This window comes from Gigantopelta aegis, chromosome 6 (assembly GCF_016097555.1).
Source record: "Gigantopelta aegis isolate Gae_Host chromosome 6, Gae_host_genome, whole genome shotgun sequence".
In the NCBI taxonomy this organism is placed as follows: domain Eukaryota; kingdom Metazoa; phylum Mollusca; class Gastropoda; order Neomphalida; family Peltospiridae; genus Gigantopelta; species Gigantopelta aegis.
The window spans coordinates 80,408,345-80,435,745 of NC_054704.1; the positions used below are offsets into that span (position 1 = coordinate 80,408,345).

Consider the following 27,401-nt stretch of genomic DNA (forward strand, 5'->3'; position numbering starts at 1 on the left):
GTCATAATCCCACCGTATTGCCTTTCCCTGGTAGTTCTCTTGTGTTGTTAGTAGTGGCGACATTAATTCACATGCAGGCACTGAATTAGGGGATCTGTTTTTACCATTCTGCAAGAATCTTAAAAATGGTGTAATAATACTAATATAGATATTTTGGGATTCCATCTCATTATCTTACCTTTCTGAATAAAATCTGGGATTTGTGGAAATTCATGTAGCCACCACCTCTACCACAAAAGAATGGCAAGGGAAAGGCGATAAGATGGGATTAAGGGGGTGCACCCCTCAAAACAATGCAGTCAGTGTAAATGGCATATAACTTCATTTAGTCACCACTATCACCACAAGAGAATTGCAAGGGAAAGGTGATACGATGTGATTAAGAAGGTGCCCTCCCCCGAAAAAATATATCTGCCAGTGTAAATAACATATAAATTCCCACTATATCAAGGCCTAATCATCAGCTTGTTGACCTTTCTTGAATTATTAACAATACGATTAATTAACATTTGTTATGGGCTGGATGGCAATCACACAAACAAACAGACTTTGACTTAATCAGTGGAACGTGTATCAGGGTTCGATATTATGTGCAACAAGCAGCAAGAATGCTGCCTGGAATCTCTAGTTGCTGCAATAAGGCAGCAATAATTTATCGCCATGAATGTTAATAGAGAGTCAATATTAAATACCAATAACTGTTAATTGGAGCTGAAAAACAAGATGACCACTTATTCATTCTTCTGTAGAGAAATCACATCCGTACTGTTTACGTTTAAAACATCCATATACGATATTGTACTGGAGGTTTTAGAATAGTATTTATGGCCCTACTAAACTTCATCTAACAATAAATACTAGTGATTTTCCAAGAAATTTGGCAAGGCATGGTAGACTAAACACTTTTGGGGCATTTTTACAATTTTTGGGGCACTTGTTATTCATTAAAAGTACACAAAAATTAATTAAAATAAACATTAATGTAATTTATATGTTTGCTTTAATAAATGAATGGCAAAAGAAATAAAAGGCATATTTTATTAATTAATAATACCTTTTTGGGTGTTTTATAAAGGCAATTTTAGAATTAATTATTGAAAAAGGTGCTGATTGAGGCAAGATGGTGCTAGACTATTGAGGCATGGTGCTGCACCATGCTAAAATAAGCTAGGGAAAACACTAAATACCATGCAACACTGTTCAACAGTTTTAATTCTACCTTTATCTATGTTGTCTTGATAAATAGTCTTGGAGTGAAATTGTGTCTGATGGTAGAAGTCAGAACTAGCTGCCTTGTAAAAAAAATTTTTTTTTAATTTTGAATGCTATGTGCCTGTACGTTGTATGAATATATAAATATACATAATAAGATTTCAAAAGGATCTATACAGACACTTGAAAATGTAACCAGAGCGTAAAATTGTGACACCCACATGTCGTACACATACTATAGAAAATGTGACTATGAAAGTATAATTTTATGCCTACGCCTTCTTGACTTGCTTTTGTTATAGTGCACGTGCACGTGAGTATATACATGTATTAATCAATACAGTATTATGTTTCATTCAGTTATATAATATTTTATGTGTAACAAGAATAGATTTCTGCAACATTTACAAAAAGTGAAAATTGTTTTTGTCCCCAGTTGGATGAAAGATGAAGATTCATTCAGCGCATACTATATAATGGGTGCAAACTATATAATTTTACATCTACACAGATCTATGGTACATGAATTGCGTTTGTAATGTGTGCACAGGTATTTTGATCAGTACAATTTTCTGTTTCACCCATTTACATAAAGTTGTTTTAAGTAAGTATATGGCACGTGAATTGTTTTTGTAATGTGCACTCGGGTAGTTTGATCAATACAATTTTCTGTTTTACCCATTTACATAAAGTTATTTTAAGTATGTGGCACATAATTAAAAAAAAGAAAGAAAGAAATGTTTTATTTAACAACACACTCAACACATTTTATTTATGGTTATATGGTTAAGGACCACACAGATTTTGAGAGGAAACCCGCTGTTGCCACTACATGGGCTACTCTTCCGATTAGCAGCAAGGGATCTTTTATTTGCGCTTCCCACAGGCAGGATAGCACAAACCATGGCCTTTGTTGAACCAGTTATGGATCACTGGTCGGTGCAAGTGGTTTACACCTACCCATTGAGCCTTGCGGAGCACTCACTCAGGGTTTGGAGTTGGTATCTGGATTAAAAATCCCATGCCTTGACTGGGATCCGAACCCAGTACCTACCAGCCTGTAGACCGATGGCCTACCATGACGTCACCGAGGCCGGTCTAAAAAAAGCAGAAAAAAAAGCACACAGCTTTTTTCTTTTTAATTTAATTTTATGGGGTTGGGTTTATATACATTATTTGGGTTAAACAGACAACTGCACACATAAAATACTTGATGCTGCAGTTTATTAAATATGAGAGAGGAAATTAGTGCACAACAGCTGGTGTGTTCTTCATTACAAGAAGCCGTACCACATACACATGTACACACAGTGAGACCATCTTTGTGTTCATATAATTGCACGTGCTGAGTGTTTAAAGGATTTCACAATTAGAAAGAAATGTTTTATTTAACTATGCACTCAACACATTTGAGCTATGTTTATATATCGGGGGACACCAGGCTCAAATTTGGCAATTAGAGGTCAAGACCATTTGGCCTATAGACCAATAGAGATTTGTTTAGGACATTATGGCCAGAAAGTAGGGCAACAAAGCAAATTGAAACCAGTGTCTTAAATTAATATAACACAACTGCACACATTCAGAATAAAGAAGTGTGAACGGTTTCATATTTTCATAATAAAACAAATAAATCAATAATGGTCGACCTGAAAATTAAAGCTACCACTGTGATTTCAAATGGATGTATGTACCTCATATTGAGCATTTGTAGTTGGGGAAAACCATCCAGTACCTGAAATCAAGTCTCCATGTATGTATGTGTATTTCATGACTGACACTGTGATCACTTTAATGTTTTTCAGTTCCCGGCAACATTCATTCAGGCGTGTCTGGGAATGACAGTATAATGGCCACTGGAGTGTTTTCTGCTAAAGAACTGCTGCGAGTAACTAGATGTAAGTATATTTTTAACACCAGTACTGAAATACTACATGGCAGCCTTCTTTCTCGGGCAGATCACATTGCCAGGGCTCGAAACTCGTCCAAAAATATGGGGGCCCAAAAAATAATAATGGCAAATTATAGTAAGCAAATCATGAACCACGAGCAAGATTTTAATGTGGAATAAATATATGCAATACAAATATTAATAGTGGCTCATATGTTATAGCTCTGAAGAAGATTGACCAAATAATAATATTTGGCCAACTAACACCATTATTTTGTTATATTTAAGTCGCCCAAATGAGACATTGGTCACTTTTGGCGACCTGTTCACAGGCTGTTTCGATCCAGCATTGCTGTGATTTGTGATTGGTACAGCAAATTTTTTTTTTTAACAATACACAAAAAACCCCAACAAGATCATGATGAAATGCATAATATTGATAGACAGTTTCACTTTCATTCCTGAATATTTTAGAACTCATTTTATGCCTCTGCAAACTGGTGACTTCAAATTGTCTGTCACTTTTGTGTAATTTTGCATGGAAAGGAACTCAATTCTTCAGTGTTTCTAGTTTCCATTATCCTATACTTGTTTCCACATAACTGTACTGAAGAAAGTATGTCCATGACTAGGGAAAGTATGAATAGTGAATTATATTCAAAGTGAAAAAACCCTCAAAACCCTCTGCCCGTTCCCCCACTCCATGTAGCCCAAACCAAACCAAACAAAAGAAAACAAAATACCTGGACCATAGTGAATAAAACAGAAATAATGAACTAAAGCTGTACGAAGATCACATGGGAACTGCTTACACCTGTTTCTGTGAGATAATGCCAAGTAATGTTATTATGTGTACCTGAGCTTTACATGTTGTATTAATATGTTATATGTTGGAAATGAGCAATTGTATTGCTATAATACATAGGGCACTAGTCAAAGCTTCTGTGAGGGCTAGTGACTTCCTCAAACACTTGTCGAATGTCAACACTTTTAAAGCATACATTTACATTTATGCCTAGTCTGATGGATTACAGAACTGACCTCCTTTGGTAGACTCAGAAAGTTATTTCCTGTTCCAATTAGTACAGGGGTTGGGAAAAACATGTGAGGGGCACAGCAAGTGTTGCCTTCAGTTTAATAATAAAAATAATAACAATTATGCACTTTACCTCAGACAGGGCAACATGTACCATGGCATTTAAACATTTAAAAGCATTTAATTAAACATGTGCTGGCCTTTCAAAATCATCAAATGTTTGATATCTAGTAGCCGATGATTAATAAATCAATGTGCTCTAGTGGTGTCATTAAACAAAACAAACTCTAACTTTTAAATTACACATTACTTACTTCTTAAATTATCATCTTTGCAATTTTAATGCACTTCTGGTCATCCTGTTGTTTATATTAACTCAAAACATCCTTATTTCAGAAGCTAGATACTAGTACATTGATTTTTTTTAAATCTTTAAAAATATGCATTTCCAGGCATCGAAAAAAGTTGTTCAGGTTACCAGGAGGTTACCACATATCAAGAAAGTCGAGAACGGTACTTCGTTCTCCATAAAATCTTATCAAACTAGAACTACACCACCTGTGTTTCTGTCAGAAAGACATTTTTGGGTATGGCTCTATGGAATTGAATGCAACCACATTCGATCAACAGGCGGTATGGGGGGCCTTCCCCAGAAAGAAAATAGGTTAAGTTTAGGGTTAGGGTTAAGAAAATCACACAGTAGGCCTAATGATAAGAGTCATTACTTTTGTCAAAAGGTTGACTTTAAACAAAAAATTTAATCTGCAAAAATATTTGAATATGGCGCCATACTCGTTTTACCTTCTGCAGAAACCCTGACCACCTAAATTTTGATCAGATGAGTGTTATTTAGATACACGTAATATATCAGTACAGTGAGAATAGTGGTATGAATGAATAACAACTTATTAGTTTTGTCTGTGAAGGTACAGGCTCGTATTTAATAGTAATGATGGAAATATAAGTGTGTGGTAACCAGTAGGTTATCGGGTCTGTATTGTGTGGTAACCTGTATGTGGGTTATTAAAGTTCGAAACAAATTGTTAACAATTACAATAAATTACCCCTTCAAAAGGGGTGGATTGATAGATGTAATCTAACAACGTCATGACATGCGCTAAGATGTAACACACTCATCATGGCGTCAAGAATAATTACGCTTCCACCCCTCTTGAAGAGTATTCCATAAACAAGCAAAATGGCAGACGGCAGAAAACTTAATATATTTTGCCCTATGCGATCTCTGTGAAGTTGATATCGGCGACATCATTACAGTTTACAGTCTCTGTAATGTTTGTTTCACAATTTGTGTCTGGACAAAATTTTCAGGAAATCTAACAGTAATTAAAGGTAGGAGAGTAATTTATCATAGTTGTTAACAATTTGGTTCGGACTTAAGACGAGACGTAGCCTAGTGGTAAAGTGCTCACTTGATGTGCGGTTGGTCTAGGATTGATCCTCTTCGGTGGGCCTATTGGGCTATTTCTCGTTCCAGACAGTGCACCACGACTAGAATATGTATATGTGCTATCTAGTCTAAAATGACCAAATCATTGACATCCAAAAGCCGATGAATAATAAATCAGTGTGCTCTAGTGGTGTCATTAAAGCAAAACTAAAGAAACACAAAAAACTTCTATAAAAAAACATATTGATTTTTCATTTCAGCCACGTTTTCCAGTCCCGCTTCAATGATGATGCCGCAGAATGGCACCCACGTCATGTTGGCGCAGCAGAAACAGATGGACAGTCCGAGCTACTACAACTACAGCCCCCAGGACACGAGCATGATGAACATGCACCCGGGGCTGCCCAACGGTCAGTCGGCCCTCAGTCCGGGCGGTCACCCCCACAAGAGATTGAAACGGAACCAGATCAGCTCAATATCGTCCGCGGAGGATGATGTCGAAAGCGTGGGCGAAGAAGCTGAGCAGCTCAGTAACTATTATGCAAAAACGGCTGCAAGCCTGGGGCAGTCAACGTCATGGCAGAGTGACCAGCTTGATCCAGGTAATCGGTCAACGGCTCGGTGTTTTTTGTGGCTGCTGTGTTTGGTGCGAATATATCCAGTGCATTTTGCCTTAGCTTTTTTGTTTAATTTTTGTCTTTATAATAAACCTTTTTGTGCATTTTATATCTAATTTTCTAATTTCCTTTTTGATATAATGAGTACTGATTATTGTTGTCTGCATCATTTCATCTTGGAAAGCTTGATTTTGCATTATGCATTATCACTAAAATATAGTTTTTTTCTTCAATATTCTAGCACATTATTATATATAATTATCATAGTAGGATAGTTGGATAACAATTAGTTGTTCATAAATGGAAAATGATACTAAACACAATATGCATCTACCATTAATGTGAAGCCATTAAAAAGTTGAAGTAAACACGTTCCATTTGCACACCTTTTCTTAATTGTTGCAAATTCTTACACTTATCTATTCTACGATGTCTTCTTAACAAAGCAGCTGAAACAATTTGTAAAATATATAAATCATTAACATCTCCCATTAAAGGCAGGATGTGAACTTGTAATTTTTAATTTGATCTTCTACTTCATGATGGCCAACAATGACCATCTTGAAATTATTCTGTTTTGGTTTCACATCTATATTTGTATGATGTATAAAATGTGCCCTTCTAAATTGTTGTGCATATTATGCTTTTTGTGTCATTATTCTGCAAACCGATATTGATATGAAATATGCCAACAAAAAATATTTTATGACCCACAATGTTAGCTTTTTTCTTGATAAATGACTTTAAAAAAAATATTAATCTGAAAATATACATGCATACATGTACAAATGTACGTGAAAAGCTTTTGCTATTTCTAAATCTCATGGGCTACTAAAGATAATGGGTGTATTATTTCATATTTTATTAATGTAATATATCAATCCAGATTATGTTTGTGCCATTGATCAATTTTTTTCAGAAAAAACAACAACATATATCTCTTAAAATAAATCTTTTAAACATTCTAATCTTTAATAGATAGTACATACATATTTCATTTGTTCATTTCATAAGCATTATCAGATATCAACTATGGTAAATAGATAATGTAATTACTGCATCATTTAAGAATTCTACTATCTAGAAAGTACTAGTAGATATCCATAATGTTTAATAATTATTGCTATAAAATGTTACTTTGTCAGGTTTCATCACTAATTATTATACATCATCCAAAACACTGAACAGCTATCAAAATACAAAGATAGCATAATTTGTTAAGACAAGCATGTAACATCAAATATTTAAATACATGTATTTGTAATGTAATAGTAATCTTAAGATTAATTACTTTTTCATACATATATACTTATAGATGGTGGAATAATTGCAACACATTAATTAGATGGAAAAAAATCAAATTAACCAATCAATCAACCAACCAACCAACCAAACAACAAACCAAAAAAACAAACAAAATACTAACTAATAATTTAATTTTCATTTTAACTCCCATTTAGTTTCATTATATTAATCCAATAAATATGTTGTTTGACCCTAGACAAATTGCAAAGGAAGCTATCTCTCATTCAAAAAAAATCATACCGGGGTAACATATCCAAGATAGAACAAACTGAAAATGATAATATTCAGCAACTTAAGAACATTAATATTTTAGTATAGGACGTACATGTAGTTACTTTAATTTATTGCATGTGAAACTTGCGAGTTGGGTTTGTGGAAGCAGTATATAGTGCTAGATGTTGTTGAGGGTAAGGCAGCTCATTGGTTGTTAACGGTAGTGCTAGCTATATTTGTTGAGGACACAAAGGTTATGATAACAAGGGATGCACCTAGTTGGGGGTGGGGGTGGGGTGGGGGAGCGACCAAGGGTGGTCATTTGCTCTCAGCAGAATACTAAAAATGTGCCCTATTTAGTTTAAAAGTGCCCTTTAAAGTTTTATCTAACTGGAGAGAAAAGCCTATATATTACTGTGCCCACTTTTACTAAGTACATGTACATGTCCGTATTATATATAGCTATATTTGTTGAAGTCATGTGGGAAGTGCTAGCTGTGTTTTTAGACCATGAGTTTAGTGCCAGCTATATATGTTTATTTTTAGCCATCAGGGAAGTGCTATATATAGCTATATTTATTGAGGCTATATTGATAGCGCTATAGCCATGTTTATTGATATACTAAATGTAATGCTAGCTATACATGTATGTATGTTTACTGAAGGCCATAAAGAAAGTGCTATAGCTATATTTATTAAAGCTATAATGGCAGCGCTATAACCATGTTGATTGAAATGTGTAATGCTAGCTAAATATATGTTTACTGAAGACCATAAAGAAAGTGCTATAGCTATATTTATTGAGGCTACAGCTATGTTTGTTATTTGTGTATACTACAGACAGACAGCCCTGTCCTGCATTCACCACATGTCATCCATGCTACTTACACTCCCCTCTTCCCCCAGAAGCCTGATGGCTCTGCCCTTGGTTACCTTTTCATCATCTAATGCTATAGGAACACAACATGTGCCTCATTCTGTGCGGACCCACATCGCGACACCACCCCGGCCGATGAGCACCCACACGCCCGGAATGCCGCCGGGGACACCCCACCTGCATGAACCGCCACAATCGCCATCACCCCCAGGTTCCAGTGGCAGTCGCTTTATAGCATATGGTGTGTTTTCTTTTTCATTGTTTTAATTAACGTTGTTGAAATTATTGTTTCAAAAGAGAATGGAAAAAAAGAAAGGCAAAATATCAAAAGTAGTGGGGAAAAAATTCAGTGTACAAGCACATATAATGTATTTGAAAAAAGAAATCTAGTGCATTTCTTAAAGGTTGTTAACATTAACGTAGCTGTTTTCATTAGTATCCCATTGTCACTCATTTCATTGTCACTTTAACATATATTTGTAATTTTCTTAACAAGTCAATTTCTAAATTTTTCTTCACACTTTGGCATGAGTTTGTTTTCAATAACATTTCTATTTACATAATATTTACATTTTTACTCACAATTGTATTGTTTGAGTTATTTAAACACACCCTTTGGTACACTGTATGTGTTAATGTTTGCTCACAAAGTTCAGTGATGGATGTTTGTCATAAATTTATGAATGTCCATGTACAGTTTCAACATGCATGCAAAGCGGTATATTAAATTATAATTATTGAAAAATAACACATTTTAATATTGAGAATGTATTATGCTTTGAGCCAGTAATTCAGTAGCTATGTTTAGAAATTGCAGTGGGTGAAAGGTGTTAGTGCTGTTTGAATCTATAGCTGGGTTTTGGCTGCTAAAAGAATATTTGTAGTGGTTTGGCAAATGTTCTTTCAAATTCTTTTTCTTTTTTCCCCCAACAAAATGTAACAAAATAAAGGCTCATTAAACTGTCAATTCCAAGATAATCATTGTATTAACAAATGCATGTATATTTACCATATTCAATTTTAACTTGTATTTGGTGGTTTGGCAAACTCTGGTAGAGTTACATGTACCTTCATTGTTTTATTTTAATAGCACAGATCTGGCAAAATCAAGTAATTAGTCAGGGTAATTAACTCATGTCTTGCTCATGAGACATGAAAATTATTGAGAAAACAAATTTATTAATATCATTAAGAACTATGATGACAGATAATTTTGTTGTAACCACCACCTACGAAATAAAATTATAGAATTTGGCTTTATTAATATTTTTGAAGTTCAACAGACCAAGCAGACATATTTGTAATATATATATATATATATATATATATATATATATATATATATATATATAGTTATATAGTTATATGAAAATTGGAATTTATTATTATTGTGTAGTAAAATTTCAGTCTTGGGAAAAACCACAAAACACACACAAAAAAGCACAAAAGTATTGTGATCAGTTTGAAAGTCACTTATAAACCAGTGTTTTTCAAGAGTTAAAATCCATGTGCATAATAACTTGTTACACAATTTATTTTTCATAATTTTTTAATATTCAAATTAAATAGATGAATTACTAAATGCTTGTATCAATGAAATAGTCACATTCGAGGGATTTAGCAGTCTGTATGTATACAAATGAATACACATATGTTCAAGTAAATATTCTTAATTAGCAATATTGAAATTACATAATAAAGCTGGCTTGTTTATTTTTAAAATTTATTTTACAAAACGTAAAAAAATATTCTGTTAGTTTTTATTAAAGTTTTACTCTGTATGATTCTGTATTGTAGGTCTCCAGCAGCCAATGGTGATGAATACAGGTCAAGGTCATGGAGGTAACGGAGGGCCAGGTGCCATGAAATACTCAGATAACCATGGAAACGACACCTTTTCTGATTTCGTAACACTGGTCTGCCAAGAAGCACAAAACACACATAATCAGGTAGGTTAACAGCTATGCTAAACTTTAAAACAATTATTAGATACTATATAAGGTATGTATTTGATAAAACCCTTATAAAAGCGGGACCAATGTGGTTGTTATTTGGGGGGTTTTCCATTTCGTAAAATATAGTTTATTGCTCTAAAAATATTTATAGATTCCAAAATGACAAATTTGGTAATATGTACATGAGCTCTGAAATTTGTATTATGGTATTGAGGAAGCACTGGTGCTAGATGTTGTGGAGTGTAAATCTAGTTATTGGTGGTTAAGAGTAGTGCTAGCTATGTATATAACAGTTGGTAAATTTGTATTATGGTATTGAGGAAGCACTGGTGCTAGATGTTGTGGAGTGTAAATCTAGTTATTGGTGGTTAACAGTAGTGCTAGCTATGTATATAACAGTTGGTAAATTTGTATTATGGTATTGAGGAAGCACTGGTGCTAGATGTTGTGGAGTGTAAATCTAGTTATTGGTGGTTAACAGTAGTGCTAGCTATGTATATAACAGTTGGTAAATTTGTATTATGGTATTGAGGAAGCACTGGTGCTAGATGTTGTGGAGTGTAAATCTAGTTATTGGTGGTTAAGAGTAGTGCTAGCTATGTATATAACAGTTGGTAAATTTGTATTATGGTATTGAGGAAGCACTGGTGCTAGATGTTGTGGAGTGTAAATCTAGTTATTGGTGGTTAACAGTAGTGCTAGCTATGTATATAACAGTTGGTAAATTTGTATTATGGTATTGAGGAAGCACTGGTGCTAGATGTTGTGGAGTGTAAATCTAGTTATTGGTGGTTAACAGTAGTGCTAGCTATGTATATAACAGTTGGTAAATTTGCATTCCAAAATCTTTTAACACCATCTCTTAACTGTTCTCAACTCAAATCTCAGATTTAGATTTTGAATACTCTGGACATTGTGCTTGAACACTAATTGGACATAACCACAATGTTTTAAGTAAAGACAGACAGATGGCTAATTTGACTATAGAGAGGACATATATTGAGGTCCATTCATGTTGGATACTGAAAGACAGACAAACACAGACAGACAGACAAATGGCTAATTTGACTATAGAGAGGACATATATTGAGTTTTGTTCTTGTTTGGTACAGACAGAAAGACAGACACAAACACAGACAGTTGGCTAATTTGACTGCTGACATGGCGAGCATGTCCAACACTAATACAACTACATACTTTTTTTTTTTAAAAAGCGATTCTATTGCATGGCTGTTTTATTGCTGAACTAAGTTGAGATGTTTATTATTGTTATTGTGTTTCAGTCAAGTCCGTCGAGCCCACCGATGAAGAGTCCGACAAAGCTGCCCCACTTCTTTGCTCCAGGAATGCTACCTCCGCCCCCACCACCTCCCCCAAATCTTGCCAGACCAGTGGCCATCTTGAAAAATTCTGATGGCATTATGCCCATTAGCAGTATCTCTGGTAGCAGTACACCTTCAAGTGAGTGGGTTTGGGTTTTAATTTGGTTCAGTGGTGTTTTAACTACTGATGCTATAACTTCAGACAGATTTCAGTAATAAAATGATAGGGCTGCAAATTGTTATGGTTTTTGCTGCCAATTAAGGGGATAAACTTTCTGCTGAAAATTTGAAGCATATTTCCATCGGTTAATCATTTCAGAGACACATACTGTAATAGTATTAGTGAGATGTTAATAATGCTCTTTATTTTATAAAAAGCATTATAAATATATTATGATCTTGCAATTAATAAAGTAATCGTAAATATCTTATTTAAAGGGACGTTCCCGAGTTTCCTGCAGTGTTTAAGATGTTATCGACTAATAGAGACTTTTTAACGATTGTAATTACATATCAAACATATTTTTCTGCATAAAATATTAGTGGCTGTATGTTAAACATGTTTCTGATCGTTCTACTATTTGTACTAGGTTAAAATATATTTAAAATGTAAGTTTAATCGTAGAAATATTTTTTTTTTCGGAAACATTTTACAATGCAGCAAACTCAGAAATGTCCCTTTAATCTTAAAGCATTGTATTTTAGTATGCTTTCATGATAAATAAATTAAGGTTACTAAGCATACATTGTACATGTGTGTATTGTTACCAGATTTATTATTTTACTTGAAACCTTAGTATATAAGCATGTTAAAATAATTCAGATCTGGAAATAGTTACAGTTTAGAACATATTCTCTTTATTTAAAGGCATACTGTCACGGATGTAAGGACCTTATTTCACTAAAAGTGGATAATAAATGAAAAGTATATTAATTTTTGAAAACCGAATCTGACTATTGCATCATCCTAACTGTACAAAATATCATTAATAAGTGGAGTATGGTGGTCATGTTGATGGTTGAATAAATGTACGTTTAGGGACAAATCAATTTAAAAAAATTTCAGGTAATACTTTATTAGGCCATTTAATAGGTCAGTGGTCTGTGACAATATGCCTTTAATATCTGATTTCTGTTGGAGCATTAACAGAATATTTGGTAGGCATCATTTACTTGTACCATTGGTTTCTTGAAAATGATTGCTGAATGTATCCTATTCTCAGTCATGGTACATGTGTTTGAAATAAACATTTGTAATTACATTTGTTTCTCATCACTGATTCTATACTGTGTTCTTAGGAAATATACATCTGTTTGAAATGAACATTTGTAATTCTATTTGTTTCTCATCAGTGGTTGTATAATATATTCCAAACAGATGTGTGTGTTAAAAATAAACAGCTGTCATTGTGTCTTTCATCAGGTATATGTGTGTGTCTGGGTCAGTGACTGTATATGTATGTATATATGTATGCATGTATGTGTGTGTCTGTATTTGTATTTTTATGAGTGTGGCTGTTTGTACATGCAGTGTAACCTCTCAAAACTGGACCCTCTGTAAACCGGAATTCCCTCAAAACAGGATGTTTTTCATGGTTCCTTTTTAAATGTATGTGCTTAAGACAACCTCTGTAAACTGGATACCTCTTAAACCAGACTTTTTACTTGGTCCCGAGTGTGTCTGGTTTAGAGGAGTTTCACTGTATGTGGATCTGTGTTTGGGTTCCTGGGCTTATCTGTTGTTTGAGTTTCGCTGTTAGATGGGGAAAGAGGGAGGGAGATAGAGAGAGGGGGAGATAGAGAGAGGGTTAGAGAGATAGAGGGGGTAGAGAGAAAGAGAGAGCGAGTGTGAGAGAGAGCGCGGGGGTGTGTATAGAGAGGTTGGTGAGAGAGAAAGAAAGGTTGGTGTAGAGAGAGTAGGAATGGTAAGATGGAGAGAGGGAGAGAGAGAGAGAGAGAGAGAGAGAGAGAGAGAGAGAGAGAGAGAGAGAGAGAGAGAGAGAGAGAGGTATGTGAGACAGAAAGAAAGGTTGGTGGAGAGAGAGAGAGAGAGAGAAAGAGAGAGAGAGAGAGAGAGAGAGAGAGAGAGAGGTATGTGAGACAGAAAGAAAGGTTGGTGGAGAGAGAGAGAGAGAGAGAGAGAGAGAGAGAGAGAGAGAGAGAGAGAGAGAGAGAGAGAGAGAGAGAGAGAGAGAGAGAGAGAGAGAGAGAGAGAGATATGAAGTAAGTAGGAGAAAGAGAGTGGACGTGGAACGGAGATGACCTGGATGGAGGGAGAAGAGTGTGTGAATTAACAAGTATCCTATTTTCAGAACACTACCACTAAACTAGTGTTGTTTTGTTTAACAGGATGTTACTATACTTGTAGTTGTGTGTTTTCCAGCATCCACTATCTCGACAACGAGCAGTCTGGCCGGTTCGTCTGCAGTGGACACGCTGGCCATGAGCAGAACAATAATGTCTAGTCCGTTCACCATGCTGTCTCGCCCTGAGCACACCTTTCATCACATTCACCCTCAGGGTCACCAGGTGGGCACCAACATGAACATCTACATGTAGACAGCTCTACTGCTCTATAGGGCTGTTACAGGATTTAATACATGGGGTGGGGGGGGGGGGGGTAGTACAATTAGTACTGGGGGGGGGGGTTACATTTGTTGTATATCCAGCACCAACAAAATGTAATTTTATTTAAACTTAGTACATGTATGCATGGGAAATACATCTACAATCATTCCAGCCAATGTACCACGACTTGTTTATCACTGGTCTTGGTATGCACTGTCCTGTCTGTATGATGGTGTATATAAAAGATCCCTTGCTGCTATATGTTAGAATTACCAAATGCTTGACATTCAGTAGCCAATGATTAATAAATCAAGGTGCTCTAGTGGTTTTGTTATATAAAACATAAAAAAGGAGATAAAAATTGCAGCACAACCACCAGGCATAAAATAATAATAATAATAATAATAATGGTACCTCGGTCCTTCCCATGCTATTAATTTTTTAACAGTTTGAATTGTGTTAAATATATTCTGATGGAAAAAATTAAAGTATCAAACCAACACTAAATGGAAACAGTGACTACAGCCAAAACCTTCATTCATAGTGTCAGGAAGATAACTGTTGCTGAAATCAAATTCTTTTATTTTAATCATTTATTATCCTCTTCCATCATTTTATTTTTTCATTCAGGGCTTCTAGAATTATTTTTTTAAAATCCAGTAGTCATGGGATCAGTGATTTAAAAAATTTACTAGCCACAATTAAAAATTCACCAGCCCTACTTTACTTAAAGTTTATACAGTTTTACTAAATAATAGTAATAATCAGGTATGTCCACCAAACAGGGAGATGGATCTTAAAAACACTAACATTGGAGGGTTGGGGTGGGGGTCAGGATATTCATATTTACAAAATAGACTTAACTGCAACATTTGACATTGTTTTCACTAGCCGTTGGGCATGGCAGTAGTATTTATTTACTAGCCCAACATTGAATATCACTAGCCATGGGAGTGAGGCGCTACCATAATCTAGAAGCCCTGTCTGGCATGGCAATAGTAGTTATTTACTAGCCCAACATTGAATATCACTAGCCATGGGAGTGAGGCGCTACCATAATCTAGAAGGAGGGCTAGCTCTGGCACTCGCGAAATTCGCCAATTGCAAATTTAACAAATAATTGGCAAATTTTATTTTAACTTGGCGAAATAATTTCATGTAATAATTGATAATTTGTGAGAAAATGATCAGGTTTCTGTAATTTTTGAAGTCTAATGGATAATTTGGCAAAATTTTCTACACACCCAGAGCTAGCCCTGAGAAGCCCTATATCATTTGACAAATAATAATGATAATAACATTACTGTGCTTGTAGGTCTTTACCTATCCCAGCATTAGTCCCGTCAACGCTATCAGCGGCATGATCAGCCCGACGACGCTGAGTCTGATTGCGTCGCCCGTCGCTACCCCACGCACAACGCCCCGGACCACGCCCATCCCAAGGTGGACAACTCCGTTTATCCCACTCGATGAGAATGTTGACTACAACATGCTAGCCAACATCATGCCCACAGTGAACACGGAAGAAATGTTAGGAGAAGGTTTGTGAAAAAAAAAAAAAAAAAAAAAAAAAAAAAATTGTGATTTAGGAAACAGGGATGTGTTTTTTTTTTTTATAGCTTTTTATCCAATTTCAGCTTCATTTTTTTTTTTTGTCTAAAATAATTTTTGCAAAGTACATTTTGATCTAGAATGCTGAAAATGTTTATTTAAATTTTTATAGTTGATATCAGTTTAATTTGTTTGGTTGGTAGTTTTATTTTTTAGGTCTCAGCTTTTAAAAAAACATAATATGCTATGAATTACAACATTATCATCATAATTTTTTCACAGAATATCATTTCCTGGTTTTTATTTTTCAACCATGTATAATCCCCTGATGATTTCTTTTAAACTTACAAAATACTATCAACTTAAATATTTGAAATAAAGGAATTTTTAAACCATGAAAACATTGTTAAAAAAAGGAAGCTATTATTAAAAATATATAAAAAAGAATCATAGATGTAAATTATTTCTGTTCTTGATCTTTGATGAAAACCAGAACAAAGGCTGTGGTGTATGCTGTCCTGTCTGTGTGAAAGTGGATATAAAAGATCCCTTGCTGCTAATGCAAAAAATGTAGCAGGTTTCCAATGATTGACATCCACTAGCTGATGATTAATAAATTAATGTGCTCTGAAAATTGCTATCTGCTACTAATTATGCAATTATACAATGTATACAGTGGGTCCATATGTAATAGATAAAAAAACCTCAACCTCCACTGAGGAGATTCGAACCATGACTTGTGTCAGGATTCATGTATACAAAAATCCTGACACTCGTTTTGTAAAATCAGTACAACACATAAGCTTGTATAATAATCTCTATATACCAGCCAATGTGCGATTTTGAGGAGAGTCTGGGAGCCCAATGCTCTCAACAATCATATTGGACTCTCTAGCTTGGCTAGTATGCAAGCCCACATGGTTGTAAAAATTATTTGTACAAATTTCATTGATTCTTTGAAATTAAACAGTCAACATACATGGTTTCTTGAAAAACATTTAGTGTATCTTCTGTTCTACTGAAGACACGCAGCAGAGCTCGCTGGGTTGGTGGCGGGCTCTCAAGATTTGCAAACAGGAAGTCCTTATAACCCTTACATTTTTTAAACCAAAATCAATCACTGCCAACACTACTACATATTAAAACATTTTTTTTTTCTATTATTTCCAGAGAGATTCTTTCCAGTGGTGCACAGTAACGTGGGCGTGGAGCCTTCCGATGGCGGCAACGGTGGGTCGAGTCATGCAGGCCCCCACACCCCCGCCCCAGGACCTGCACACACCCCAACCTCATCCTCTCCCCCCAAGCCTCAACCCCAGACTTGACCCGATGAATACCTCTTTATCTTTCGAGTGGTGGACATTGACTGAATGCAACGGCACTCTCTGTGCATGCCCGGCTGTGATAGCATTGTTTTGTTCTACTGTACAGTGGTGTGTTGATAATAACAGTGACAGTGGTGTTGTACCGTCGTCTTTATAACTTAGTTACTTGATGTTATTTTTATCCAGTTATAGACATGTTATTTATACCAGTGTTGACAAAATGAATGGGGGAAAGAACACAAATTTTCTTCCCAGAAAAAGAAAGAACGAAAAGAACACAGGGATGCTAACAACAGCATAGTGTGTTTTTTTAAAATAAAGTAAATGTATAAATATATAAATATATAGATATATATATATCTAAAAAAACATGCTTTAGTGGAAGAACATGTGGATCGTGTTCAGACAGATTTACCAGTTGTTTTTGGATACTGGTGGAGGCTTCACAGACACACTGAGATTTGGAAGTTGATTGTATGTGATACAGGACGATTATTTAAGTGCAGGAGCACATACGACTGCATCAGTGTATTACTGCATGTTGTGTTAAAGCCGTGCTTCCAGATTCAGTTGATCAAATATAACCATTTTGTTATTTATTTATTTATTAACCAAAACAAAAAAAATCAAATTGTGTGCAAGAGTACTTGTGTTATGTAGTGGTTGTGTTGATATAATACCTATCTTGTTTACAAATATACCTTGTTTTCATTACAATAAAACAAAAAAAGAGAGTAAGATTGTTTATTAAAAATGATGTAAATTATCTTCAGTTTTTCACCTACAGTTTTTATGTATATTGTACAATCTTAACAAAAATTTTATAATTCAAGGGGAATAACTGATTTCCCTTGTTTTGTTGTCTGTGGAGTAACGTCCCTTACATCACTGAAATGCTGAACAAATTACTTTCTATTTGACAAATTGCAACTAATGATCACCCCCATCCCTCCCATAACACACATTTCAATAAATTGATACAGAAATTTTATTAATACTTTATTAAAATGGGTTTTTGAGAAAATACTGAGTATTAATTATAAGCAATTAAATTATGTGAAATTGCATTAGCAAAGGATAAAATCTTCATCTAAAAAAGAAATATAAAAATGTTAGACAGGATACTCTGTTGTCTATTTGTCAAATTCCTATCACTGTTTACAAAAATCAATATATTTTAAATTGTTTAAAATTTAAATGACCTATTGTACATAAAATAACACCATGATGAATATGGTTAGTGGTACGGCTACTACACTTCTTGAACAGCCACAATTACTAATGTGGTACAACACACACATGTTATATTAATGTGTTGGTGCATATCTTACGGTAAACAGTAAAACAGAATGAAGTCCCAATTTTTAGTTTACAGTAAATATCTTATGTTTGTCTTTACTCTTCATCATCTTTGTCTTCTTTTTTTCAGTAATGTAATGGAAAATATTCTGTGTGCAGCTTGTATGATAAAATGATCACCGAATGATATATATATATATATATATATATATATATGTATTTTTGCCCCTTTCACTGCTTGTGATTGAACCAAAACGGTATTGAAAGCCTGGTCAATTAACCGAAACAATGTTTTGAAGATAATTACACATCTGTTACCTTTTTTCCTTTTCAAAATGTTGTCTTGACAAGAAATATGTAATTTATATGACTTGAGAAATATCCTTTCATCTGACACGTTGCTGTCTGTGTTCTCAATGCTGTTTTAAGGCATGTCATAAAGGGTTTTTTTCTGTTGTAGGTAATTAGGTTCAGACCTGTGGAAACTTAGGTCAGATGTCCTGTAGTGTTTGCATGTTCACTGTTGTCATAACAGTATTTTCCCTGTTTGATCATATGTGCAATGTATGTTACATCAGACTATGCAAAGTTTTGTGGAAATGTTTTTAAAAAACCAGGAACTGTTTTTTCGAAGTTGCAACTACTGTAGATTAGGCTACTAGAGAAGACAAACTGAAATGTTCTGTTGTTAAGACATCATGAATTTTGATTATTTTCAGCATTCTTTTACTTGGTAAATAAGACAGTTAAATGGATTTTAAATAAAAAAATTATGACATCCATGATCAATGTTACCAGAATTTTAAGAAGAAAAAAAATAATTAAAGATTCAGATCTAATCTTTTATTCACTTAAAATTATAATTATGATATGTATATTTTTTGTGCATATTTTGTAACATTTCTGTAATGGATCTGACATTAGGTATTCTGAGATGGCAGAAATAAATTATTGTCTTAAATGGCATAATCTGCAGTGATAACCTTTGATGTTCACCCTGTGCAAATCCATTTGAAACTCCCACTCTCTCTCTCTCTCTCTCTCTCTCTCTCTCTCTCTCTCTCTCTCTCTCTCTCTCTCTCTCTCTCTCTCTCTCTCTCTCTCTCTCTCTCTCTCTCTCTCTCCTGATTAGTAGCATTGCTACATGCTAACTCCACATCAGTCCACATAAAAGTGCCAGATTTGATATTAGTATTTAAAGATGTGTACACATTAAAAAACCTTTGCAAGATAAATTAGGTAAATTATTGAACACCTTATTAAAACTTCAAATGCTTTTATCATCTATAATTTTGTAGAACATAGAATTTAATGATTATATTTTTGTGGTGGTTATTAAAGAATCACATTCGATACAGTTTGACATACGTTGGTAACTGGCCTGTCCCAGCTATTTGTACATGTATATATATCTACCTCGTGTATTTAACATATTTAACTTAAATACTTAACTTAATGTCTAACTTCACCCCTGCATGGAACAGTTTATCTGTTATATATATCTACAATACCAATGTATATCCCACACCCCAAACCTTCATTCAAACAAAAAACACTGAACCTTAATAACCTTCATTTTGTGATGGTAAATTTTGTTTGAAGTTAAGATGTATTGGAAACATATTTTGAGAATAGTTTATATCAGCTTAACTTGTACAGGACAAAGATAATAACTCGCCAGTCATTTAATATGTTAATTATAGAAATATTACTGTATAAAAATAGTAATGGCTGAAAACATACTGCTAAAATCCAAGATATGCAGAGCAAAACAGAAGTCCATTTGAATGTGATTGGGAATATATTTTAAGGAAGCTGACCCAAAGACAAAGTATTTTATGCCACTGTTGCTAATGATATATTTAACATGTTAAATATGAATATATCAGTTTGTTTTTAGCAATACCTTCTTTTTTTTTTAAAATGGTGGCTCTTTAATTATTTTATTTTTTTAATAAAACCTAAAGCATCGTTTTTAGGAAACATTTTACGTCTTTATATTTAGTGTAAGTATGTTGTTCTGTTGTTTGGAGGATTAAGGTAGGGAATCGAATACCTTTTAGAAGACTGTTGGGTGAATCTCATATTTTCGTAGCAGCTAGGGTTTGAGTGTGTGATGTGCAGATAGGTTTCTGTGTTTGAACTATGTTAAATGCATTGTACATATGTTTATAGTCCACAGAGAGAGAGAGAGAGCAAGTGCACATCTCTGTAGGGAAAAGTAGATCTTGAAAGAACGAATGAGTTGAAGTTGAGGTTCAGTAGTGTCGGAGAAATGCAGTCTTTCAGAGGGAATTGTTACCTTTCTTTTGTTTTTTGTATTTTGTGAAATCCTAAATATTTCATACTTTGTTGGGAGTACGATCGACTTCAGAAAACTGTAATTGCGTAAATATTCTTATTTTTTAATTTTGAGGAACTTGGTGATTTTTTATTCATTGTATTTATGGATGCAGTCATTTTTTTTTTTAATTGTTTTAATAAAAAAAAAAAAATTGAGATGTATTTTTAAGTCAAATATACCTTTTTATCAGTTTTTTTTCTTTCTTCTTATTTCCAGAGGAAGATAGTCATGAAAAACAGGAGCATTAAGGAATGTAGGAAAGATAAGAGTGTTTGTATAAGTGCCTTTCCACATTTTGGCTCCCATGTTTTTTGATTGAATAGAATCTTTCCCACCCTACTCGACATGTTGTTGTTATCGCTAAGCTTGTTCTCAAAACCTGGGACCGTGCTTATAAAACGTTGAGTCCAGACTCAATCTCTAATGACGTCACACATACAATTTGTATGGCGTTGTCATGACATTACTGTCTCAGACTATTAGAATCTTGAGTCCAGACTCTTTAAAAGTTTTATAAGCACCAGGCCTGGTCAGTTTTGGGACTATTTCAACTAATTTTTATTTCAAAGAATGGAGCTTTTTTCTTTCTTCTTTTTTATACGAGTTATGTCTAATACCCTTTTGTCTCGGCAATACAGTATGTTAAAAGTATGTATTTGTGATCTAGGAGTCAAATGCCATTGGCAGCTTAAACGACAAAGTGAACTACACTATAGCAATAATTTGAATCCCTGAATATGGAGGTATATCTAGTGGCCTGTCACCCTGTGCTTTCACAATTTGTGTTATACCACCAAGTTATGCAGGCAAGTATATGTTTACCTGTTAGGTTATTTCTATGTAAAAAAAAAAAGAAATCACAATGTTTTTTTTAAGTCTTGGTAGGCAAGGTGGGGGTACCATAATTATTTTATGTGTAGTGGATGTACCACATGTTTTTCCACATTGTTTAAATTAAATTATATTTTATGGGTATTGGGCATATTAAAAAAAAAAGTGCTTTCTTCCCCTTCAATTGTGATTAATTCTGGGGCATCTCTTGGCTTGTGATTATTTTGTCAGATCAAAACGGTCAGTCTCTGACATGCATTTCTTAAGAGCCAGAAGGCTTAATTTTTCATTGTTGATTTTTTTTTTTTAACTTTGTTTTCTAGCCTAGTAAAACAAGAAGTGTGTGTATTTACAAATATGTACAAGAACAAATGGGTTTTTAAAAAAATCATAATTGTAGGAGAATATTTCCCCTACAAAGTGCTGTTTATTTGTTTTTATTCAATATTACCACTTGATGATTTTTTTTTTAATCTACACACTTTTATTCAATTGTATTTACGTAGATGATTCACTTTCATAGTTGTGCAAAAAATAGTGCTTCAGATTTATGTTTTATCATTGAAATGTGTATCAATGCTGGTGTGCACATGAACACTTAAGCATTTCTTTCTTGATAGGTACAAATTCCTATTTTTAGTATTAAATATTTTGACTTTTTAAAATATAAATACACTAGTTTTAAGTGATAACCTCTCTCAGTTGTCTCTTCTTCAGTCTGATTAACAATTCTATTTCTAGTAATTTGACCCAAGTAGTCCCAATTGGTATCTCCAAATGTAACAAATCCAAGTGTATGAAGAAGGCATCAGAACCAAATATATCCCTCTCCCTCTAAAAAAGACTGAAATTTTATTTAAAATAATTTTTAAAACATGAAATAATTTGTGGTTTGCATCATATTAAAGTAATTGGTGTGGGTGTGTATTTTATTGATCTAATTACTTCAGTGAATTGTATACTGATCGACAAAAACAAGTATAATCATGTTTTCCCGACTATATCAAATTCAGGTTATATAATATTTAAAAACACAGAGTAAATCGGGGTACCAGTTTCAAAAAACCTTGTAAGCATTTGTTTTGCACATGCCAGTAAATGTAATTCTTTCACTGAAAACCCCCCAGTTATTTTTATTACCAACAGTACAAGTAATATTGTTCAAAATAAACATGATATGTTTCTTTCTTCATAACAATAACATTTTCTGTGTGAAATAGATGCAAAACATATGTAAATATATAACAGGGGTAACCCTAACTGTAAGCATTCAACTTGCAATGCTTTGTGAAATTGACTGTAGAACTTTAATTCAATTTGAGCTACTAGTAAATTTTAATAAAGAACATAATGTGTATTTTAAGGTTTCCTAACATTATTTTAACTTGTTAAACATTATTTAATTTTTCTGTCTTCGTCTCTCTGTTTTCTATAAGATCTGTTTAAACAACCATATTTTGGTTTACTGATATTTTTTTGTTTTGTTATTACATCTGAAATTGAACTATACGTTAAATGTTAGTATTATTTTTTTTGCTCTATGAGCAAACAACCTAGCAACAATGAAAGCTCTGGGCTAAGTTTCGTTAATGTTCGCAAACTATTTCATTGGTTACTGACGTAGCCATTTGGTTTAACGTGAAGCGCATAAACCAGTCTAGCGGACGTTTGCAACAAGCGGCTGACTGAACGTACCCCTGGTTCCCAACTACCTGTAAATTGCAAACAGTCTTGACCGAGTACTTATTGGTTACCTGTAAATTACAACTGTGTGATATTGTTTGTCTTCCCTTTGCCACAAATTGAGGCCTTCATTCTTGTGTACATTGTTTTTGTTATTATTACCTCTGAAGTGTACATTATGAGTGAGTTGCAGAGATCAGGTGTACAAGCTTTGTACAGAGTGTAAATATGTTTGTATTGTATACATAGAACTTTAATTTATTCATCCACGTGAAATGGGTTGGGTTTCCTGCAATATCTTCGCACATCACATCTTATTAATTTACTAATAAGAGCAGTAATTAATGTGATGCCTATGTCTGTCTGTTTCCCCTAAATTTTTTAATAATTGTCATGCAAATCCTGTTATAAAAATAAAAAATAGTGATTTTTTCTTTCAACAAAACTGATTTTAAAAAACCAAATATGATATAAGCATGTTAAAACATCCTTTGGACTTTACCTTGAACACAAATGTAATGTTTGATTGTGGCAACAAATTTGTTCTGTTTTAAATACATGTACAAGTAGTTTAAAGGGTTGCTAAGATTAAGGAGTTAATATGGAATTTGATAAAAGGGGACAATGAAAAATTTAAATTTTACGGCAATTATGGTTTGCGTTTACTGTGGTTTGGTTTATGAGCTTAGGTGCATCATGTTTTAAGGTTTATCTTGGCACTGTAAACACATAACCAGTTTTAGGATATAAATTGATATAAATTAATATTCACTATCTTAGACAGCTTGTGATTTAAATATCTAAATCTTGATGGCTTTGTTAATTAAAACCCCCACAACAAACCAGGTTAAGTAGTAACGGTGAGCAGCATGATTGAAATCTAGTGAAATCAAGTGAGTGTTTCTACTCAGTGTTTATTGATTGATGGTAGAGCAACACTCGTGTTAAAATAGTACTCATGTCATGTCAAAAATAATAATTTTGAAACAAAAATTAGCTATTTTTTTAAATTATCAAAATATTTTGTGTTGTCCAAATTTGAAAAAAAAAGAAAAAAAAAAGTATTTGGTATTTAAAAAATGAATTAATTGAATGTAGTGAGTGGAAGACATTGCAGGAATGGGAAGGTGGAGGGTGGGTTAAACAACAGACAAATCTGTGATGTTTTGTGACTTTAAAAAGATTCATTATTTTTATTACTGTTTTGTACCTGATGAAGGTTGTATTATTTTTGTTTGTTTATTTGCAGTCATTTATACCTGCAGCCATATGAGCACTATCTGCTCACTGTGAGATTAAATACTTAACTGACTTACGTGTACCCGTTCTTTAGTGCTTTCCTCACACCATGGCTTATTTCACACCAGTCAGTAGTTTGTCAGTGTTTATTTCACACACACACACACACACACACACACACACACACACACACACACACACACAAAGACAGACACACACACGCACATACATACACAAATGAAACATATATACACACACACACACACACACACACACATACACACACAGACCAACACAGCATCAAATATATTTTGAAGAAAAAAACCTTTTTGGAATAATTAACAATTATTATGTGCTCTTGATTATGACTGCATTGCTGATAGTCAAACTGTTCACACAAAAGTTATGTGTTTACAGTAATTAAATTTTACCAAGCATCTGTGATATGTAGACCTGTTTTCATATAGCAAGTATTCTAACCAACACTGATTTTGGGTATTCATTGTTGAAATAAAAAAATGGCTATAAAAATGTATTTTTTTCTTTCATTTTCTTGTAACCTTTTACCTACGAACCTGTTTCATTTTTGTATTGAATGTTTTCTATAATATTAAATTTCATCTTTTACTACTTTTTTTCTTCTGTTTAAATTGGTATGTACCATTATGCTTTAAAAATTAAAACAATTGTTGGTGTTGCAAACGATTTGTTACAAAAGTTATAGCAGTTAAAACTATAGCAGTTAAAACTATCTTCTACACCACCAGTTGTGGGAAGGTACATCCTTGACATAGTCTGGGCAGCATTTGCTATGTTTTTCGACTGTATTCTGTCAATCGCCAGCATTTGTTTTGTCACAGTTTTTCTAATTCTGAACTGTTAAAAAATAATATTTAAAAAAATAAATAAAGTTTGCTTTATATGTCATTTAGCAAAATTGTATTATGTTCATATTTCAACTGATTAAATTGATAAACCTCATAAAATGTGTTGAATTTAACATTTTTTTCTAAAACAAACAAAAGCAAACCAACATTATTTCATTGAATCAAAACCAAAACATTAAAATCGCTTACAGTTAAAATGAGACGGCAGGTACTGTTTGATGCGGCTGTGAATTCATGTACCTTTTTTAGAAGCTGGGAGCGGGATTTAGCTCAGTCGGTTGAGTGCATGCATTGCAGGATCGAACCACCTCAGTGTATCCGTTCAACTGATTGAGGTTTTTCACGTTCCAACCAGTGCACCACAACTGGTCAAAGGCCGTGGTATGTGGTTTCCTGTCTGTGGGAAAGTGCATACAAAAGATCCCTTGCTGCATTAAAAAATGTAGTGGGTTTACTCTATTGACTAAGAGTCGGAATTACCAAATGTTTGACATCCAGTAGCCATTGATTAATATATCAATGTGCTCTAGTGGTGTCATTAAACAAAACAAACTTTACTTTTTTAGAAGCTGGTACTAGGGCCCACATTCATCAAAGAACTCGAGTCCTAAATAAGACTTCAGTCACCTTAAAAAATATGCAAGTTTCTACCTCCACTATGAGCAGAGTTTTTCTGATACTGATTTGTCTGGCGTCCATCCATCAACTTTTCCCTTGATGTCGATCTTCTACAGTTTTGATTGAATTGTTCTGAAACTTAGTAAAATGATCTTCTGGGGCATCATGCACAAACTAACAGATATTATTGTTTAAATTTAACTTGGAAAATGTGAAAGTCTATCTTCTAGAGTTTTAATTGAATAATTCTGAAACTTGGTACCATGATTCTCTGGGGCAGTCTTTTCAAAGAAATGGACACATTTGCATTTTTATTAAATTTTTAAAATTAAAATAAATATTCAGTTTTACGTGGTCTTTACAGGTTAATGAATTATCTACTAGTGTCAAAATTGAAAATTAAATAGAGTTCTATAGGCCGATGGGCCTCTTGTTATGATTTTTGCTTAAGTTTCATTAAAAACTTGTCATATTTATCAACCTACTTAGACTTCAGTTTTGTCTATTTTTTACTTAACTTTTAAGACGCCTTCTGCTGTAACGTTTTCTGCAGACTGAGGCAGAACGGTTTCCTTAGAGGAAATGTTTAGTAAAGTGCCTTCTGTCCGTGTATAACAAGATATAAGACAAACAATCAATTGTGGGTAGCTTCAAATATGATTTTACCCATAGAGCCGCAGATTGTTCCAAAACCCTGCAACTCTCTTTACTGATTAATAACTTTGGAATGTATTTATCCAGGTTAATAATGTTTTGCACCTGATACCGTAAATGTATTTTGCCCATTTGTGGTAAAAAGTTCAGGTCTTCAGATCGAATGCATTTAAATAGTGAGGATAAAAATTGCATGTTAAATAAATGGGATGATAAATTATTCCCCGACCTATTCACACACTAACATCAGTCTTTTGTTGATCCAGTCTTTAATCTTGATAATGATAAGATTATTTACAGAACTAATTCTCCAATGCTTTTCAGAAAATTCCTTGAATATTCGTTTTTCGCCCCGTTGTTTTTCAGTAAACCACCATTTAAAAATAATATTGGAGTAATCTGTACTGTCCAGTGAAAATAAGTGAAAACCTAATCTGACAGGCCACCTGCATTTGACAGTTGGTATTTCACAAACAGGTGTCAGCACAGTGATGAGAATGATACTCGCTGTGAACTAGACATGGGCCACCCCAAGTGCATGCGACCCCAGCATTACCATTACATCT

The 27,401-nt window shown here is 33.9% G+C and overlaps 1 protein-coding gene across 3 annotated transcripts in view; it reads left to right on the forward strand.

Annotated features, from left to right (window-relative positions):
- The window catches only part of LOC121373938 (nuclear factor 1 X-type-like), a 53,603-nt gene extending 28,396 nt beyond the window's left edge, over positions 1-25,207 (forward strand). For 2 of the 3 annotated variants that reach the window (XM_041500765.1, XM_041500766.1), the window contains exons 5-12: positions 3,018-3,110; positions 5,808-6,149; positions 8,639-8,800; positions 10,357-10,508; positions 11,798-11,975; positions 14,220-14,365; positions 15,720-15,945; positions 17,126-25,207. In XM_041500765.1, coding sequence (XP_041356699.1) covers positions 3,018-3,110; positions 5,808-6,149; positions 8,639-8,800; positions 10,357-10,508; positions 11,798-11,975; positions 14,220-14,365; positions 15,720-15,945; positions 17,126-17,280 — 1,454 coding nt within the window. In that variant the 3' untranslated portion in view covers positions 17,281-25,207. The remainder of the gene's footprint in view (positions 1-3,017; positions 3,111-5,807; positions 6,150-8,638; positions 8,801-10,356; positions 10,509-11,797; positions 11,976-14,219; positions 14,366-15,719; positions 15,946-17,125) is intronic. The other variant, XM_041500767.1, reaches the window with a different exon arrangement.
- Positions 25,208-27,401: the final 2,194 nt, after the last annotated feature.